The 20,938-nt window shown below is 26.6% G+C and overlaps 3 protein-coding genes across 5 annotated transcripts; 2 read left to right on the top strand and 1 right to left on the bottom strand.

Annotated features, from left to right (window-relative positions):
• Positions 1-6,591: 6,591 nt before the first annotated feature.
• LOC124916048 (membrane-anchored ubiquitin-fold protein 3-like) lies at positions 6,592-8,356 on the top strand. 3 transcript variants are annotated; one of them, XM_047456794.1, is made up of 5 exons: positions 6,592-6,812; positions 7,135-7,265; positions 7,419-7,621; positions 7,721-7,891; positions 7,985-8,356. In XM_047456794.1, exons 3-5 carry the CDS (start codon positions 7,489-7,491, stop codon positions 8,035-8,037), a joined length of 357 nt encoding a protein of 118 aa, XP_047312750.1. In that variant the 5' UTR covers positions 6,592-6,812; positions 7,135-7,265; positions 7,419-7,488; the 3' UTR covers positions 8,038-8,356. The 3 variants fall into 3 exon arrangements, with proteins under 3 accessions (XP_047312750.1, XP_047312755.1, XP_047312742.1); XM_047456786.1 differs by having other exon boundaries at positions 6,593-6,812; positions 7,396-7,621; XM_047456799.1 differs by lacking the exon at positions 7,135-7,265.
• A 1,509-nt stretch (positions 8,357-9,865) lies between these two features.
• LOC124920219 (E3 ubiquitin-protein ligase MIEL1-like) lies at positions 9,866-12,594 on the top strand. The gene is made up of 12 exons (XM_047460658.1): positions 9,866-9,989; positions 10,076-10,163; positions 10,244-10,300; positions 10,390-10,422; positions 10,507-10,584; positions 10,685-10,728; positions 10,810-10,850; positions 10,944-11,026; positions 11,099-11,190; positions 11,285-11,354; positions 11,878-11,916; positions 12,253-12,594. The coding sequence occupies exons 1-12, from the start codon at positions 9,913-9,915 to the stop codon at positions 12,412-12,414; spliced, it is 864 nt and encodes a 287-aa protein (XP_047316614.1). The 5' UTR covers positions 9,866-9,912; the 3' UTR covers positions 12,415-12,594.
• A 1,004-nt stretch (positions 12,595-13,598) lies between these two features.
• LOC124920218 (serine/threonine-protein phosphatase 4 regulatory subunit 2) lies at positions 13,599-16,550 on the bottom strand. Its single transcript, XM_047460656.1, has 7 exons — positions 16,532-16,550; positions 16,159-16,271; positions 15,842-15,922; positions 15,564-15,612; positions 15,344-15,440; positions 14,426-14,478; positions 13,599-14,155 (listed from the first exon to the last, which is right to left on the bottom strand). The coding sequence occupies exons 2-7, from the start codon at positions 16,257-16,259 to the stop codon at positions 13,799-13,801; spliced, it is 738 nt and encodes a 245-aa protein (XP_047316612.1). The 5' UTR covers positions 16,260-16,271; positions 16,532-16,550; the 3' UTR covers positions 13,599-13,798.
• Positions 16,551-20,938: the final 4,388 nt, after the last annotated feature.

Here is a 20,938-nt window from a genome sequence, read left to right as displayed (position 1 = left end):
ATTGATTCATTTATATTAATTTTATATTTTCTTTAAAAAAAATATTCTTTATTCAATTTATTCAAGTTTATAGCATACACTTAGTTAACAATATAGTTTTAATGGGATAAGAATCTTCTAAATAAGAATAACAATTAAATATATATACACAAATAATATTTAAATAAAGAGAAATGATTAGGTGAGGGAATGACTTGGCATAATCTTATTGGCTGAAAAAATCAAATAATTTCTTTTTTTTCTCTCTTTCCTCCCACTTTTACATTTTCCAACCAATAAAGGTGATGCCAAGTCATTCACTCACCAAATTCCCTCTCTCTATCACTCCTCTTAAATAAATATTCTTAAAATATGAAAGATTACCTATTCTATTACCAATTAAAACGTCTTAAATAAAAGTTTAAGTCATAGTTGGTGGGGGTTATTATGTTAACTTTTTTTTAGATTAAAAAAATTATATACAATTAATTATATGTTTAAGATAAAAACAAATCAAATATTTAAATAGTGATAATTATAGTATAATATTATATATTTTTAAGATTTTTATCAATGTTCTTATTTAATTTAAATGAAGTTAATTAAATTGAATGAATCAGTTTGAAATATTCTATGCTTAATTGTTTTTTTTTAACTTATTCAAATATATTATTAACTTATTTTATCATTTAAATTTAATTATAGTTTATAATATATAGTAGTTATTTTGATTATAAATTTCTCTTCTACATTATTGGAATAGTCTAATTAATTTAACATATTTTTAGTTGACATCTAACAATATCAATATTATATGAATTATAACAAACTCTTGCCTAGTCTTGTTTAAATAAAATTTTGTTTGAAGCTTAGCAATTTTACATTTAAAGTTAAATATCTAGACATTGATCTATCTAGTATAAGTAAGAACAATATTTTGAAAATTCTTAAGAGAAGTCTCTTTAAGTTCAATTTAATGATTCGACCTCTTTTAATTTTCGTAAACAAAAGGATGTCTTGAATATGAACGAGTCTCGTAATTTACCACAGTTACAGAGGAGGTGGAACAACGTCCAAATTTGAAAACTCGTCATTTGTATTTTACAATACATAATCATTTTATGAATTTAAATTTGTTTCAATTAATTATTCTAGCTAGATAATTTAATATAACAAAGTGATTATCAATTATGGAATACTAGTCATCCATGTTAAAAAATCTATAAAATTTTCAGTATAATCATAATAATGTTATACACTTTACAAATAAGTTCATAAAATTTTGAACTATTTATACTTAGTTCTTATTTATAATCACTTTAGGAAACTCATTTTAATTTTCAGTATAATCATAATAATGTTATACACTTTACAAAAGAGTTCATAAAATTTTGAACTATTTATACTTAGTTCTTATTTATAATCACTTTAGGAAATTAATTAATTATAAACTAAGTTCTTTATTTCCATAAAAAAAACTATAAAGCAGAATGAAAATGAAGGTTCTTTGAAAATAATATTACAAGATTAGTGGAGAGTTTATGCATGAGAAGAGATGAAGAATATGCATTCACTTATTTTATTGATAAAAAAAAACAAATGAAATTATTATTTGAAATATATTTTGGTCCAGTACAAGCATAAATTTTATTGGTAAAATTCAAATGAAATTATTAGAAATATATTTTGGTCCAGTACAAATTACGGAATTGTTGAAGCGAAAATGAAATTAGTTGATGCTCTCTCCGTAGTATAAAGGTTTTGGTTCGCCTCTTAGCCAAGGTTCATCGAAGCGTTTGCGTTGATTTGTCTTGTTCGCCTCATATAACTCTTTATCTATGGGGTCAATATTTTCATATCGATGTCTACTGAATCTTCATTGATTGAAGTAAGACCATATTGATTATTGATGTCATCAATGTTGGATGAAGGTTTAGGTTGGTGTAGAGGTGCATGAGTTGGTCCCCCTTTGGTGGATGTGCATGTCGATGATGCTTCCCTTTGCGATGACTCTTCTCGTCTCTCTGGTCTTCCCCTCGAGGTGGTGGTGGAAGTGCATAGTGATCTCTCTTGTCTTCCGGGAACTCTTCATCCATCAAAATAAGGTCATCATTCATTGTTGATGACTCTTCATCTGTCGAAACGGATTCACCATCAGGTCTATCACTAGATGCTAACCAATCTTCATGATTGGTTAACTCTCTAGCTTAAGCATAAGCTAATAAAGAAGCAATAAGAAAACATGATAAAAAAAAATATTTTGTTTGATTCATCTTTTGATTGATTGAAATTGGTTGCTTGATTTTACAATACCACATATCTCTATTTATATAAGATCATTATATTAGACTTATTATTTCATTATTATTAATTTAGATGTTCATTTTATAATCTATATACTTTAAAGCAAATTACACTAGATCTACTTAAAAGATTGACTTTCTAATTGCTACTTAGAATTTATGCAATGAACAGGTTTCAATTTGTCAAAAAATAAGAAGTTACTTTTAAATTTAATTAATAAGAAAATTAATGTTTGATGACCAATAAAGTATTGAAATATTAAAAAATCAAATTTGTGCAGATCTAGATTCTGTTGTGTAAAAAATATTAAAAACATTTATTTATTCTACCACTATTTGGGGGATTTTTTGTTAAAGTGTTTTCAATCAAATAAATAATTATTTTCAAATTTTGTTGTAAGGATATATCAATAAAAGAAATAATCAAAAAAAAAGAGTTTTATTCTTAAATAGATTAGATAAATATTACCATAATGTTATTTCTTCCATAATCTATGTTTATGAAATTATCATAATTTTAGTAAAAAGGTCAACTTGAAATAAAGATGATCTCTTGTCAATAATACATGGGATCACTTGTTATTCTGCACATCTTCCCGTTTATTTTCTGAATTTACATTTTACATGTCTTTCCATTTAATTTTGTAAATTACTCAATTTTTTATATTTTTTCTAACTAAACATATTATTTGACATTTTTCTTTTCTTTTTTTGGTTATTTAATATTTATATTTTTTTTTTTTTATAGAGTAGTGATAGAGAAAGGAATAACGCGTCATCACGTTATTAGCTGAAAAATAAAAGTATAAGAAAAAAATAGAGAAAAAAATTATTATTTTTTTCAGCATCACGTTATATCATGTCATTCCCTTATTTATTTCATTTTTTAAATTTCCTCCATAGTCATTTTTCTTTTTATATTTAATATATTAAATTATTTAACCCAATACATAATAACATATTTGGACGTTTTTACTAACAAATAATTTAAAGATGTATTGTGTTTTTCATATTCATTACGACATGAAAATGAAAAATAAGAGTGATTGAGGGTCAAAACTCGTGTATTCTAACTGAAATAAATAATCTAAAAAATGATAATTTGTTCTTCATAAAGATAAGAAGAACATATAAGACGTAGTTCGAGATGCACTCATCAACATGGTTATTAATATTTAATGTCTAATAATGTATTTTAATTTTTATGTAATTCATTTTATTTAATGTATATTATTTTATTTTTATGTATAATATTTAAATTTATTCTTATTTTATTTTATTGATTTGTATCGTTAAATTTTAATTTTATGTATGCATTTTAATTAAAAAAAATAGAATCATTTAAATATAATTAAATTTATAAAATTAATCATAAGACTATTTTATTTTTTCGTCACCTATCCTTTTTCTTAAAATAATATCAAATCTCATTTAAATTATATTTTTCTTTTGTGACTCCATTTTCATTTTGGGATGATTAGAAGTATTACTAAAACTAGAAAGATTGTCGTCCGATATACACGGATAAAAATATAAATAAAAAAAAAATTAATAAAAAATAATAATATGTATTAAATGTTTAAAATTATTAATAAATCATGAATAATATATTAAAATAAAAAATAAAATACTCTCATTCCATATTTTATTTATTTCGGTATAACAATTTATTTATATTCTTAAATATCTCATCACATATTTTTTTCCGAATAAACCTCTCATTTCGTGACCTTACACTTTCAGTTTGGTCAATCAAATATTTGATTCATATTTTTAACAATTAACATTGTGACACCACATTTTAGTCAATCAAATATTTGATTCATGTTTTTAACCACTTTCAATTTCAATTGATATCGGCCTATTATCCATTGGCAAACCACATCACAATCACACTTGGTTAAATGTTGTACTTGTTTTATTATGTTGCAAGTTCGAAAAATACATATAAAATTTTTTTATTTTATTTTTAACCGTTTTAAGTTTATGGGTGGTTCAACCCACAATCCGATCCAAATATCCATTTATTCTCACATATATATCCAAGTTAACCACAGCTCTCGACCCAGCAATCCGGACACTTCAAAAATTAAGCATCATTATATATATAGAGATTAGTTAGTTAAAAATTGAACTTATATTGTTAAAATGTCACGCGTTTATCAAATTTGGTGTTAAATTTAAAATAAAAATTCTTATTAGCCTAGTTAGTTAAAGGGTTGTACTTGTTTTGTTATGTTGCAAGTTCGAAACATATATATAGCATTTTTTATTTTATTTTTAACTATTTTAAGTTTATGAGCGGGTTAACCCAAAATATGACCTCAAGTATTCATTTACTTTCACATATATATATCCAAATTAATCACAGTTCTCGACCTAGTAATCTGGACACTTTAAAAATTAAACATTATTAATTATTTATTTATTTATATATATATATTACAAGCGTCTTTTCATTTTAAATAAATTGTTTTAAATATCTTGGTGAGTTTTTATAAATTTGACTTTAAATGACACTAAATAAAATAAAGAAGGCCTTCATTTACAAAAATAAATATTTACTAGTTTTAAAAAATTAAATAGTTTTTTTAAAATATTCATTACTATATATCTAATAAAGACAATTATGTAAAAACAAAACAAAAAAGAGTTTTATTTGTGGTTGGTGAGGCGAAAAAGCAAGCACTCTATCTTGTTGGCTAATACTTTTCTTTCACTTTATTTTATTCTATTCCAAAGGCTACGTGTCCTTTCGATCCCTTGTTTGGATTGAGAAATTTTATTTTATTATTTTAATTAGAATCTTCATTTTTATACCATTTGCATTTATTTATGTTTAGGTTATTAAATTTATTATATATATTATAAAAATAAATAAAAATAAATATTATTCAAATTCAGTTTCGGATCTATTAAAACTCAATTCAGGAGTCTTAAGCAAAGTTTTGATCATTGAGTAAAAATAATTTCACTGAATGTTAATGAAATTAATAGTTAATAGAGATAATATATGTTATTTTATTTTTTAAATGATTTATATATTAAAAATCGTTTTAATAAAACAACATAACATAAAACAATAATAATAATAATAAATTAAAAATAAAAATAAAATAAAGTTTTTCAATAAGTTATCGAACTCGTAGGTACTCGAGAAAAATAGTTAATTCCTCGACCGATTCTATCGACTTTCCGGAACGAATCTTAGATCATCATTATAATAATAGCATTATGAATAATACGCATCGGACGACTACGATCATTGAATATTCGACAATTTTTCTCCAACTAGATAATCAACTATAAAATAATTTGGTTAGTAACCCAAATATGTAGGTTTTCATATCAGACACATATAGAGACAGATCTACGTTAGGGCTAAGAGCCCACCCTGAAAAAAAATATATATTTTTACACTAAAAATGTGAAATATACCTATAATTTTTTAATTTAATTTAATATTTATTTTTTTAATTTTCAAAAATAGGTAAAATCTACACTAATCTACTTATTTTATTCATAAATTTCCAATTTCACGTTCTCAATCAATTCAAACTTTTCAGTAATTATTCCAAAACTAATACTCCACCAAATAATTGTGATGAAAAATAGTCCAAAGAAATGGTTCAATCCTCTTATTTTTGTTCTCAAAATGAGATATACATGAATGAGGATCCTTATACATGGGATATGATTCTCTTCTCCCAATTATCCTTTACTCCTCTCACATTGATGGAACAAAACAATCATTTTAAAATATATATATATATATATTACTGTGTTTCACTCCCTCCCTACAAGAGGGAGCAGAAAAAGTTGGGAACAGGCAACCCAAGTGTTGATGCATATAGTTATAAATGATTCAATGGGAGCAAGAATTTTCAAGAACATTTCACCGTAGAAAGTGCAACATTGGTGAATGCTAAGCCTCTCTAACCCTAAAGGCCAAATTTCATCTCAAATCAATGTTCTTCTTTTAAACTTACCTGATAATTGTTCTACTTCACCGGTCCCTTTAATTGATTGACTAGCACTATCTCGACCATTAATTATCGTAGCGTTATAAATATTACACAATCTTGCCCAACGAAAAAGCTACGTCTAGTATCGGACCCCTATATGTTTTTTTCAAACTAGATGTCGCGGGACAAAAATAATATGATAGGGGAGGTGATGGAAGAGAGAATGATGTGTCATTTAAAATTCAAATATATTAACAAAAATATATTAACAAAATTACGTGGAGAGAGAAAAGAAATAGAAAGACTTTTATATTTTTTTTTATGCTTCGTGCTTCCCCTCTCCCGGTAAAATCAAGAGCTGTTAGTTTGGACTTCACGTTCAAAGAAAGCAATACGAAAGGGACTTCAAAGCAAACAGACAATACCTTTCACTATCTCCCTCTCCTCTCCTCTCCTCTCCTCTCTCCGCTCTTCAAAGTCGACGCTTCTTCATCATCATCATCTAACCCTAACGATATGCTCTAAGATTCCACTTCCGATCTCTCTCCAATGGCGTCTTAATCAGGTCAGCATCAATTTCTAACTTAATCTCATCCTTACTTTCATCTACACCGAACAAATTAATCAATCGCATGTTATTTCTCTCTTTCCTGTTTCTCATCGTCTTAGATCTTCAAAATTAACTTAAAGATGTTGTTTCCCTGCTTAGTTCTATAGCAGCTACTATCTCTCTAGGTTTTCCGCTTCATCGCCTGCAGTTTCATTATTAAGATACGATTCAAGAGCTCTTTAAGAATTAAGATCTTGATAGAATGATATTGATCTTAACTTCCTTTCAATTTATCATCTGTTATTATTAGTTAGCGTTGTTTTTCATTTCTCTGCAGAGGCGATTTCTTCGTGGAGGAGATTTTTTTGATCATATGAGGCTCTTACTTTCTTCAGTAGTCATTGTTATCTCAAATGTGCACATCTCGCAGATTCTATCTAGCATCATCAAACCTTTGGAGAAATTAAAGTAATTCCATTCATTTTATTCTTCTTGTCTCCATTGATTTCTATAGAATCTATTGCTTATTCCTATTCCTTATGTGTCCTGAAGAGATTTGCACTAAGCTTGATTGTTTGTTTCTTGCAACCAAATCTAGAATAACAGTTGAGCTTTGAACAGTTGGATTCTTGGAGAGGAGTCATTTCTACTCTATTGTTTTGGATTGGTGGAAGAAAAGTAAAGGAATACCATGGCTGGATTGGAAGAAAACATTGAAATTAAGTTTAGAATCTTTGATGGAACAGATATTGCTCATAGAACATATGCAATTTCCACAACTGTAGCTTCTCTTAAGCAAATGCTTGTTGCAGAGTGGCCTCAAGGTTCATTATTTGTCTTCATTGTTCGATTTGATTTGATTTGATTTGGTTTTCTTCCTAAATCTTAACTAGTATTAGATGATCAATCTTTGTCACTTACAGATGTATCAGTTGCACCAAAGTCAGCAAATGAACTGAAACTTATACATGGAGGAAGAGTTCTCGAGAGCAGCAAGACTCTTTCTGAGTACAGAATACACTTGACAGATGTATCTGGTGGCGTTATAACCATGCACGTCGTGGTTCAGCCTCCGATAGATAAAAAGAAATCAGGTCCGTTTCAGGTTTCAAATTTCAATTCAATCGTTTCATTTCAAATAAAATTGTTATTTTGTTTTCGCTTACAATAGTCTGATGCAAATACAGAGAAGAACAAGGAGGTGACTACACAGATCTCGTGCTCATGCACAATTCTTTGATGTGTGGGACTTCGAAAAACCCTTCTATGAAACAATCTTTTACCCTTTTGGTTTATTTTCTCAAGATGGCAATTTGACTATCATAATGGTTTTAATCGTTTTTTGGGTATGTACCCCTTTTTTTACTCGATATGTGACACAAACTTCTTTTTTGAGATAGTGCGTGAGAATGCAAACATGTAAATCTCTCTATCTCGTGTACAATATGTGGACGAACACTCGTCGTCCTCCTTATGGATGGAGGAGAATGTTATCAATATATGCAAGTGTTAATTCAAACAAACATTTTAATTTGTTGTATTGAAAGATTATAAATGTTCATTTTTTTTCCTATTAAGTAAGAGCTTGGTTGAAATGTTATATACACAAAGTTGAGGCATTCTTATTCTGTCAACTATTAATTCAAGTTGTTTGTGTAGAGTTTACCTCTATTAATCCTCAATGAAGCTGCAATTATCTTTTTAATTTGTTACAACCTATATCTTGGTTTTGTTATTGTCAATAAAAATTGTATATTAAGATGTTAATACTAAGAATTCATTAGTTCAAACATTTTATGATTGAATTAGGTATTATGGTTTTACAAGATGTATGTTACCCAAAATTTTATATTAGATTGATATATATTGGATTTTAATTTTTTTTTATCTAAGTGTAAAAGTTTTGTCTTCAAGTTATTTTTTTTACATAAAACATTTAAATATCCCATTACGGGTAGAGATGATAATTATAATTTTTTTTGTAATTTTTTATCCGAGCTGTCCCATTTTAAGCGTTTTTTCTTGAATTTGAATGACTGTTGATCGGGATGATATTTATGTCCCCGCTTCACACTAATAAACTCAATTAAATATATAACATCATGTTTTATAAATAAAAAAAATATAATAATATGAATATATAAAAAGATTAGAATATAAACAATGTTTACTAGAATTTTCCAAAAGGACTTTAAAAATACACTCTTTATTTTATTGATAAATATGAGTCAGGTTAACTTCTTAAAATAAAAATATGATGGAATGAGACCTAGAGCTCGTTTGATGAACTGGTTTTTTTGATTTTTCCAGAATTTTATCCTAAAATCCAAACATCATTTCATCCATCATTTCAACTATTTAATAAATCATTTTATATATATAAATATCAAAATTACCTTTTATTTAATTATATAAAATTAATTTATATTTAAAACTAAAGGATATTTTTGACTTTTTAACTTTAAAAACTAGTTTTTTTTAAATTTCATCAAACAAGGTTTTTTAGGACAAAACCCAGAAAAAACCCTAATAACCAAAGATCAAACAAGCCCCTAATTCAAATAACTTATTTTGTATAATGCCAAATAATAAAAATAAATAAATTAACGTATTTAAGTGAAAAATGAATTTAAATTTAAAAAATCTTGTAAATATCTAGAAAGTTATTAATTATTTCTCTCATGGATCTCTTCAAATTTTCCACAACACTAATTTGAATTGACCAAATTTTGAATAATTAAAATCCTACTCTATTAAATTTGTTTTGTAAGACAAATTCAAACTCAATAATTTTTTCAAATCTAATTTATAGATTAGACAACAATAAGTTAAATTTTAAAACGGTTTTAATTAATCCATTTTCAATAATGGGCCTTATTTAATTTGTCATTTTTTTTCAACTCAAAATTTATTTTTAATTCATTTACAATCTAATTAATATTATATATATATATATATATATATATATATATATATATAAAATATAAAACAAATATATTATTAAATATTTGATTCTAATAATAATAAATAAATAAGGTGGACTTTATAGATAAAAAATAAAAGAGAGAAACGAGTTTTGGTTTCAAAGAGAATCGGCGACAAATCCAGAGCGAGCATGAAGAAAGAGGAGATTCAGATGGAAGAAGAAGGCGAGAGTTTGAGTCAGAAGGATTCTGGAAAGATGCAGTACGGGTATGAGAATTTCTTCAATCCCCCCCATCCCATACACCTTTTCTTTTCTTTTTTTACTGATTGATTTCTTCCTCTCAACACAACAGATGCGAACACTATCGAAGACGATGTCAAATCAGAGCTCCTTGCTGCAATCAGATTTTCTCTTGCCGCCATTGTCACAACGAATCCACCGTTCGCCTCTTCTACTTATCTACCTATCCATTAACTTCATTACAACTTGCTTAATAATCTCTGTTGTTTCTTTCTATTAGACTTTGCTTACTGATCCAAAAGATCGTCACGAAATTATCCGACACGATGTCACGAATGTAATCATTATCTCTCACCTTGTTTGTTTTTTTTCAATTCGACCTCGGCCTCGTTAAATCGTTCTCATATGTTGTTCTTACTACTCCAGGTTATCTGCGCTGTATGCAACACTGAGCAGCAGGTGGTTAATCTTTACTGAATCTAGATTATTGTTTGATAATTTCACCTAACATTGGTTTATACTTTGTTTTGTTTTCGTTTTAAGGTTGCACAAATTTGCTCAAATTGCGGTGTTAATATGGGGGAATATTACTGTGAAATCTGCAAGTTTTATGATGATGATGTAATCAGTAATTTGGATTTTCTCATTTTGTTATATTGATTACCCGTTTTAAGTGTAGATGTAAATTGTCACTGTTTGATCTGATATTATCATGTTACAGACAAGTAAGAAGCAGTTCCATTGTGATGAATGTGGGATTTGTAGGTAAGATAGTTACACACAGAGCTTTATCGTTCTTATCTTGTTGGTTTCGATAATTTGAATTGACAGTTTCAAACTGTACAGAGTTGGTGGCCGTAACAATTTTTTCCATTGCAAGAAGTGTGGTATGTGTAATTGTGTATGCGTGTTTTAAAATTGTATTATATTGATAACAAGCTTATTATGTGCTTTAATGTGTTCATTTCAATTTTGGGAAGCTTCGTGCTATACAATAGATCTACGTGACAATCACTTATGCGTTGAGAACTCTATGAAGAATCAATGCCCAATTTGTTACGAGGTATGCTTATTGTTAACTTACTTTGTTTTTGGGTTGTGTTCTTGAAGTGATGTTAGTGCACTCTATTGGCAGTATCTGTTTGATTCGATCAAAGGCACAATTGTTATGAAATGTGGACACACGATGCATAATGACTGCTTTCAGGAGATGATATTACAGAAACAGTAATTCAATTGTTTTAAATATTTGAATTGTTTTTTTTATCTGACTATGTAATTATATATTAGTGTTTTACAATCAATTGAATTGATGATTTAGGTATAGGTGCCCCATTTGTTCAAAATCAGCCTTGAATATGTCAAGTTCATGGGAAATATTAGACTTGGAGGTAAGCCATGGACTGAATCATTTCTTTACTTAAAATGAGTTTTTATGTTGGACATGTGAATGTTAGGCCTTGGTTATGTTTCTTTATATTTCATTCTTTCTATACCCGGAAAACCATTTATACTCTTGAGATTCTTTAGATGATTGAAAATTTACAGGATAAATCAGAAAAATGCATTATAAACACTGTTTTCTATTAGGGCCCCATTTGAAAACACTTTTGTTTATGTTTCTGTATCTGGCAATATTTCTAGATAATGAAATAAAAGTGTTAAGACGGGGGAGTACATGATCTTTTTCAAAAGGACAAGTGTTTTTTGACCTGTTTTCCTCTTAAAAGTTCTCCTCTTTCGAAAAAACGTGCAATTTGCCTAGAAATACTTAATTTAGTGGCACATTAAGCTTGCTAAATTTCTAATATGCTCATTTGAATGGTTAAATTTATATAGATGTACACTTATCAAGTTTTTTTTCTCACATTTGTAAGATTTGCTATTCATTGATATTATTACATGGCATTATAGATTGAAGCAACAGCTATGCCAGAGGAATTTCGTTATGAGGTAAATTAACACTTGTTTAACCTTTTATTCGATTTTTACTTACAAGATTGATGTTCCATTATTTAGATACTAGTTACTGAGGAACAATTGTTTCTTTATGGTTAGTACAATTAAGAGGGATTAGGATTTCTTTATGTATGTATTCGACCTGACCCATAACAATAACGGTCACACAATACATGGATCTATTTGAAAACATTTTATAATCAAATACGTGCTCTACTGTAGGCATAAATAGATTTGTCCAAACATAGTCTCCTCACGATCCACACTTGGATGAGATTTCGGAATGGCGTTGCATCTGACTTAACATTGTTTGGCAATTGATATTTGCAGGTGCCAATTCTATGCAATGATTGCAACAATAACAGCCAAGTATTGTTTCACATAATTGGGCACAAATGCAGTCACTGCAAATCGTACAACACTCGTCGTATCATTGGAGAAGATTGCAATCAACAATCATCTTCATCACCTTCAGTAGATCCTCCTAGTTGATTGTTGATTTCTATTGCTCTGAAAATTGCATTCGCAACTTTATTTATTTAATATTGTTGTCAGCATCGATTACAAACAGTTTTTATTATGAACAATTCAACCATTACAAACTGAGTTTTTTTTTCTTGTATTAGTAATGAAACAGATTTATAGATTTTTTTTAATTGTCGAGATATTTTATAAGTTAGTTTTCATTTTCAAAAGAAAAATAGATGTCATCATTTGGATACAAAATAAAATCAATTCTAGACTGTTACCTATATGTGTCACCACTCTTTTGGTGATTCATCGTATGGCTTTTGTGTCGTGAACTGTAGTATTTTGTTCTTACCATATCTCGTAGATTATTACCAAAAAAGTGCATTTATAGAAGATCTTGGACTAAGGGTTATTTTCTTGATACTCTCTTATTGTCTATGCACTTGTTCAATTTCAAATGTGTCAATGTCTCCTCCGCCTCCCAACAAAACTATGCAAAGAATGTTTTTAACAACTATGATTCTTCGTGTTTTGTCCTTCGGTACTAGTATTGACTTTTGTACTTTCAAGTAGGGGTGATTGGTTAGATTGAGTCGGTTTGACAATTGACAATATTATTTGGATATATGACCTTATATATCTAATAATTTATATTTTACATGTTTTAAAATAATTAATTAAATAAAATCAAGAACAAAAACATCTTATAAAAACAAAAACGTTTTTAAGACCCTACATCTGTAAAATTTCTTCGTCTTACTACGTTATTATACTCAATCAAGACCTTACATCATCTGACCATATAATCAGTAGATCGGATGTTTTTCCGATTCAAATTTTGTCAATATAACAGTTGGACAGTTCGGTTTAAATGATTAATATAACAGTTGGAGAGTTCGGTTTAAATGATTAATTTTGTCATCATCCAATTGTTCTCAAATGGGTCCATTCAATGATGTAAAATCGAGCAATGTAATAAATCTTTACCTTTAGGGGGAATCTAGGGTGGGAATCGAATCCTAACATTATGTCTGTTTTCGGGACAAAGTGCATTGTTTGCCACCTTAAAAACGGAGACCCTTAATTTGAAGAAATAAAATGACATTAAAATTATGTCAAATATAACACCAATCCCAGCTGATTTATGATTTGGCCCCAATACACATTTATGATCTCTAAAACCAATTGAAATACAAAGAAATGTGACAATCTAAATCATTTGATATCTTTGTAGATTCAAAATCGATTCATAATTTCATAGACGGGCGTGAAGGCCAAGTATCAATAATAATATCTCAATCTCGAAAAAACAAACTACTAAAAGATGTTCATTTTCTTTCTACAACAATAGGAGGAAATGAAAAACATTATATAATTTCACAACTGAAAACAATCTGATCAGTTTTTAGTTAGTAGGAGGAGAGCCTGAAACTGGATCATTAGATTCTTCAGATGACACAACTATTTCTTCGAAAACCTCAACCATGTCGATTGTCATCTCATCTTCACCTTCATCAGCTGTCATTGTAGCATCTGTCATCACTTCATCGTTGTCATCATCTTTTGCATGTTCAACCCCGTTTTCTACAGAATCAACTTGCAAAGGAGGACTATCGTTGTCTACTTTTTCAACTTGTTCTATCATTCTCGAAGGGTATGGATCCGAACATATTGTTAGTGTAGATGTAACTGATAAATTCTTTTCCAATGCTAGAGCAAGCTTTGAAAGGCTTGAATAAATGTTCTTGGAATCCAGAAGGATCTGTAACCATATATAATGGAAAAGATAAATAGAAAGAATTCGATACGAATTTTTATAGCTTGTTTGATCTTGGGTTATTTCTAAGGGATCTTTATCATATCACCTATCCTTTCAACAATCAAAACAAAAATATACTTAAGTTTTTATAAAATTTTCATGAAACAAGATTTTGATTTCATAACCTAGATTTGTTTTAACCCCACATCAAACAAGCTCGGGTGGAAGAAAGTATAAAATAATAGTCCAAGAAAGAAAAACAATAATAATTACCTCACACACCCTCTGCAAAGTAAAGGGAGGACCTTCTATAAAGTTACTCAAAGCTGCCAAGCAAATACCAAGTTTGAAAAATAAGGAAAATAACCACAATAAGAATCACATTATAGATTCAAGAAACTGATGCATTATAATGCCAAAGAATGCGCATACTTGTGCTAAGAAAAATGACACAATTGGTTTTATTTGAATCAGGATGGGATCATTTTGGATAAGGAGTATATCTTGAACTTAATCCAAGATTCAAGGCATTGTTTGATTTAGGGTTATTTGAATATTCAAGTGGTTATGTTCAAATAATATTGTTTGATGTAGGTTATTTGAAAATCAAGTTAGATGAGGTTATTTGAGCAAAAAGACGTTAGATTGATGATTTGACACTTGGATTAATGATTTGAATGATGTGATTGATGAGTGGATCTTTTATTGGATAGTGAGTATTTGAAAATAATCTCAAATAACTCATTCCACATCAAACTAGGCCTATTTGCTTAAAAGAAGCCCCAACGAGTGGGTGATGTTTGATTGGTCTAGGTGAGGGCTCAAAATAGTCATCTTCACAGTTCTACAAAATGTATAAATTTCATGTTAGTCCGATGATTATTGATCATGGACAGAAAGTGTTTGAAAGTGACACAATTTCCGGTGTATCCAACCAGCTAGCTATCCATAAATTCATTGGCGGTTTCTCAATCAAATCGAGATTCTGAAGTGTTTCCAAATCAAGCCAAGCAAAAATAAACTATGACCAAAAAAGAATATGAAATAGTAGCTTTCATCGGTTCAAAGATCCTCGTATACATAATGATCAGACTCAAAAGATATAGCATCCTATCCAATAATAATTCTAGAAACTTCATATCAAATCATACCAGACTATTGTAAGAAGTGGTAATAAGATTAAGGAAATACCGTTATCCAACTTTTTCACAAGCTCCTCATAAGTCTCTCCTAGTGAAGATTTTTGTTCATCCGTTGTCATATTGGCTTCGGCATACTCAGAGACAACCTATGTATATTGTGAGGGTGCAAAGATTAAATGTAGCCAAGATTAACAAAAGTAAAATTACGATAGATATTACAAAATCTTCAATAGTAGCATAGCCATCCTGGCATACCTCCTCCCCCATACCTGCTTCAAGTAGAAGGATAACAAGCTTTTCAATTTGTTCCAATCATGCCTGTGAAATAAAATTAATCAAAACTTTACATTAATAGAAGTACTAATTTGAATGAATTCATTTCATAACTGTTATTTAAAATCACTTCATTATTTAAATTCAGCTCAATCTAAGCTACAAAATTTATCTTAATTCGATAAACTATGAATGACTTAACTCGATAATATAGTAAGATCGTACAAATGACAACTTTAAACATTTAATTTTCAGTATGATAGTTAAAACATACCAAAATTTCCCTGTTGAAGCAATAACTTCCACTATACTCTTGGCTTCTTCACCAGCAATACCATGCTTGTATTCTGTTTCTCTGTAATTCCAAACAAGATACAACTAAGAAAATCAAAACACGAGTATCAAAACATATAAATTTCGAGAGTATATGATGTAAAAGGTTTCTTGAATGTTCTATTGTTTTCTTTTGATTGCAGCAATGTTAACACATGATTGTCTATGCAACAAATTGGTCTTTTTCAAATTATACAAGTGCAATGTTAACAAAAAGAAAACAATTATGAACCAAATTTGAAATTAAGAAACATATACCGATCATAGTTAGCAACATCATTGACCAGATTATCATTGATTTGTTCAGCATCATGAGAAGGAGGAATTGTCGAAGGCTGTGTATCTTCTTCAATAGACATACTCTCTACCGCCTACTCAACAATAAACACCATAAACAACATTAAAATGGAATAATTAACTTAAACAATCACATATAACAAGTAGTAAACTTATAATTTTCAAGTTTCAGTTCCAGATCTACACTGAATTCATATAAATCAACAATCAAAGACTAAATCCACTAAAATACTCCAAAAAAGTCGAAATCAAATTCTCTAAGCTACAGAAATCGAGAGCTACTTCGTAAAGTTACGAGAATCGGAATGATCTGTAGATTCAACAGAAGGTTTACCTGAAGAAAGAGAGCAAATTTACAGTAGGATCGCCAATGGCCGTCGGCGGTTCACAAACGCTATCAAACTTCAAATCTTTAACAGCCAGCCTGGCCCTATCAAGGTTCTTAATTGAACCAATGCTCGACCGGAAGGGAAACCCGGTTCATGTAACACCTCAGACCGGTAATCCTTTTTGACAAGTTTATTTTAAATAGACTAAAGATAATCTTGGTCATGAATAATAAAATATATGTCTAAATAAATTATATTTATAATTTGAAAAAGAAAGATGAATATCTATATATTAATTATCTCTGATTTAAACTTGTATTCATATAATACATTTAAAATCTTAATTTAATTATTAAAATATTATAATTTTAAGATTCTAAACTAGACTAATAACTAATTTAATTTTAAGTAATATTTTATAATTCTAAATATTTTATAATTTTAAATGAATTTATATTTATAAATTCAAAAGGGAATTATTATTTATTTAAATAATTAATTTTGTAAAAATGAACTTTTAGGATAATTTATTTGTAGTTTTTAATTAATTTTATACTTTATTATATATATAATAAATATAATATATATTTTTAAATAAATTTATATGATTTAAAATATGTTATGAATGTTACTCATTTATAATTAATCAAGTGAATTTTTTGAATGATATATTTTTTTTTATAAAGAGAGTGATTAAAAATTTTAAAATTTTGAATTAACTCTTAAAATCTTATAATTTTATGATTTAAAAAAAAGTTAATTATTTAAAATCTTAAATAAGTAAACTTTTATAATTTTAAATTTACGATAATAATATTTTACGATTTTAATAGTTTATAATTAATTTTGATTTTATATTAAAAATAAGGTATTTATATTTATAAATTAAAAATATATTTTTTAATTTATTAATATAACTAATTTTGTAAATATATTTTTTTAGTGTTATTTACTTATTATTATTTTTTAATTAAATTTATATTTAAATATATAAATTTTTAAAATTGATTAGGTATAAAATTCTTAATTATAGATATAAATAATAATAATATATAACTAAGATTTTTTAAAATTAGACTATTAAAATTTTAAGTAAATTCTAGATTTTAATAATTTATAACCTAATAATGTTTTAATGGTAAATTTTCAGTTTTGACAACTTTAGAAGGCAGACTGCAGAAACACATGTATATGGGCTTAAGAAAAGGAATGCACTGAGAGTACTCTAGGCCCGTCATCATTTTACCATGCCTAGAAAACTGTCAAATATGGGCTTAGAGACTTAGACTACTTACTATTAGGCCCATCATCATTTTACTATCATTTCTAGAAAACTCAATTATATATTATTTATATTTTTTAAATTATAATTAAAAAAAATAAATAAAAGGACTGTTATTGTAGACTAGACTGCAGGTAGCACAGTGAACATATTATAAGCTTTTGCAGAGCCATAATTGATTTGATTCATATTTATAATAAGCTTTTACAGGCCCATAATTGATTTGATTCATATTATAAGCTTTTGCTTTTCTTCTTTACAGACCAGGGCCAGTCACCATCCAGATCTTGTCTTTCTAATTAAAGCCATTAAAATTAAAAAAAAAAAAAAAAAAACATTTCAGACTCCAGCTGCTGAGCCATAAATGAAATGCTTCCACCATTGCATTATTTTCCTAAAATGAACAAATTTAACCCTAACGTCTTATTCTCTTTAGTTTTAAAAAAAAACTTAACTAAAATTAACTTTTAAATCAATAATTTTCAATAACTAATATACTAAAATATTTTCTATTTTAAATTTTTATTTTTATTTTATTTATATATATCAATACATTTTAAGTCTTTTTATAAAAAATAATCATTACCTCCTCAAAATCATCACTCATCATTATTTATTTTCACCCTCTAGATTTTTTTTAAAAACCTGAATTGGAACAAGGCCTAACTCAACCTAAAATTGGATTTATTTTATTTTATTTTTGTTTTTTTTAAGGGTGTGATATTAGTTATACATGTATAAATTGTAAATGATATAATTTGTACGGAATATTAAGATATATAAATTATATAAATTATTAGTGTTTGGTTAAAAAAATAAAAGAGATATAAATTATATAAGTTTTATAATTTTGTATTTAATTGTTGGTAAAAGAAAATAGTAAAAATAGTAAAAAAATTATTTTATCTTTATATTTATATAAATTGTTTTAATATTTATCTTATTTTATTATTATTAATTATATTTAAATTAATAATAAAAAATATCATATAAATTATTTTAAAAAATATAATGATGCTTTATAATTATATATGTTCTTTTTATATATATATATTTTTATAATATTTATCAATAATTAAAATTATTAAATATATATTTTAAGGAAGGTCTCTTAATTTAACTTGTTTAAACCTTTTCTAAAATAAATCAATCATTTCTATTTTGACTTTAAATAATATTGATAAAGAGAAAAAAATTCAAAAACTCTTTTTACTCTAGAAGTTGAGATAACTTCTTCCACGATTAAATAGAGTAAAAAAGGAAAGAAAAAATTTAGACATAAATCGTTAAATTGTACTCATTAACCACGTCAACTTAAATTTACTGTAAACACTAATATTTTATATCTACATTATTATTGTATCTCTAAGACTAACCAAATAGAGACTATCGAGATTTTTATTAACACATCGTTGCATCACAATATAGAACTATTAAATTATTTAATTTATTAATAAAATATCAAAATACTCATATTATTTTTATTAAATTTTAATTTTAAATAAAACATGTATTTAATCATTTATGCATAAAAATCTCATATAACTTACATTTTTATTGAAAAATAATTTTTCAAAAAACTTTCATTTATATATCCTAGTTCAAACAAGTTATAAATTTAACTCAAATATTTTATTTTAAATTTTTAAATATTTTATCAAAAACTCTTTTCCATATATATATAACCATTCCATTACTTCCTTTATCAACTTAAAAAAAATATATTATAATAATTCAATCAATTCAAAACTTAAAAAAAATAATTTCTTTTTAAACTACATCTTTTTCAAAAACAAAAATCTCAAATAAACAAAGTACAAAATGAAACTAGAAAAGTAAAATAGAAGATAAATAATTTAATTTATCACCTTTTCAAAACAAAAATAAAAATTGACAAAAGATAATTTAATTTTTTTTTTCTGCTAAATAACATTATTTAATTTTAAAAAAAAAATGATTTCTCACCTAATAAAACTTTATCCAACTCAATTCCATTTCCACCTAAACTAAAGATAATTTTTGTATTTTTCTTTTTTTGAAGTATAAGACTAAAGTTAACCGTAATCATACATTTAAAAGTGTGAAGATAGTTATTGTTAAAGAAATAGATAAACTCAACTTTAACCAAACAAAATTTTATTTCAAGTCATAATTAACTCCTTCTTTTCCTAAAATAAACAAATTTAATCATAACTCAATCTAAGAGTTTTTTTATATTGGATTATTTTTTGTTAGTTCTTTTTTAGGTTTTAATAAACATGAGCTTATATGACAGAATATTAATCATTAAATTATTTAATTTATTAATTAAAATATTAAAATATTTTAAATTTAAAAATAAAAATGACATTTTAATTATTTATGTATAAAATTCTCCATTAACTTATTTAAAGTTTTGTAAATTAAAAAAAATTAACATGACACCCAAAATAATATATCTTTCCTTTGCATTAAAGAAAGTGTTAGATGAGAATCAAATTGGTTTATTAGGTTTAGGTTAACTCTTTTGGGTATTTTTTTTATCAAATACTTTTTTTTCACCTTTTTATATATATATATATATATATATATATATATATATATATATATATATATATATATATATATATATATATAATGACAAACTCAATAAAAAAATTTAAGAGAAAACAAGTTCACGAATTAATATGGCATGCCACGTGCGTAAAAGAGAAAAATTTTAAAAAATTTCTAAAATGTCCATGGATAGAAGAGAGAAATAAAAATGTCTTGAAACGCTAATTTCGAATTCCGAAACGCACATTGATAGAAGAGAAAAAAATAAAAACGTCCAAAAACGAAAACCGTCATTTCGGAAAGAAATTTTTTTTGTTATCAACTCAAACAAAATACTTTCTTATTAAACAACATTTTTTCAAAAACAAAAAAATTATAATACAAATCTCAAATAACCACCATCAAACATCCTCTTTAAAATTAATGTTATCATTTTTCCTTTTCTACTAGCAAAACAAAATACAAAATGAAACTACAAAAATAAAATAGAAGAAAAGTGATATTATCATATTACCACCTTTTCAAAGTAAAAAAAAAATAATTAACAAAATATAACTTAAATTGTTTTTTCTACTAAATAACATTCTAATCTATA

Source organism: Impatiens glandulifera, chromosome 1, assembly GCF_907164915.1.
Source record: "Impatiens glandulifera chromosome 1, dImpGla2.1, whole genome shotgun sequence".
Lineage (NCBI taxonomy): Eukaryota > Viridiplantae > Streptophyta > Magnoliopsida > Ericales > Balsaminaceae > Impatiens > Impatiens glandulifera.
The sequence above is the reverse complement of the archived record's forward strand: the minus strand, read 5'-3'. Positions and strand labels throughout refer to the sequence as shown.

Coding starts and splice junctions, on each gene's coding strand:
- LOC124916048 (XM_047456799.1), top strand. CDS start 7,489: ATGGCTGGATTGGAAGAAAACATTGAAATTAAGTTTAGAATCTTTGAT. Junction 7,622..7,720: donor TGTTGCAGAGTGGCCTCAAG/GTTCATTATTTG, acceptor TGTCACTTACAG/ATGTATCAGTTGCACCAAAG. Junction 7,892..7,984: donor GATAGATAAAAAGAAATCAG/GTCCGTTTCAGG, acceptor ATGCAAATACAG/AGAAGAACAAGGAGGTGACT.
- LOC124920219 (XM_047460658.1), top strand. CDS start 9,913: ATGAAGAAAGAGGAGATTCAGATGGAAGAAGAAGGCGAGAGTTTGAGT. Junction 10,423..10,506: donor TATGCAACACTGAGCAGCAG/GTGGTTAATCTT, acceptor TTTCGTTTTAAG/GTTGCACAAATTTGCTCAAA. Junction 11,027..11,098: donor AATGCCCAATTTGTTACGAG/GTATGCTTATTG, acceptor CTCTATTGGCAG/TATCTGTTTGATTCGATCAA.
- LOC124920218 (XM_047460656.1), bottom strand. CDS start 16,259: ATGTCTATTGAAGAAGATACACAGCCTTCGACAATTCCTCCTTCTCAT. Junction 15,923..16,158: donor GATGTTGCTAACTATGATCG/GTATATGTTTCT, acceptor TTGGAATTACAG/AGAAACAGAATACAAGCATG. Junction 15,441..15,563: donor TATCCTTCTACTTGAAGCAG/GTATGGGGGAGG, acceptor CAATATACATAG/GTTGTCTCTGAGTATGCCGA.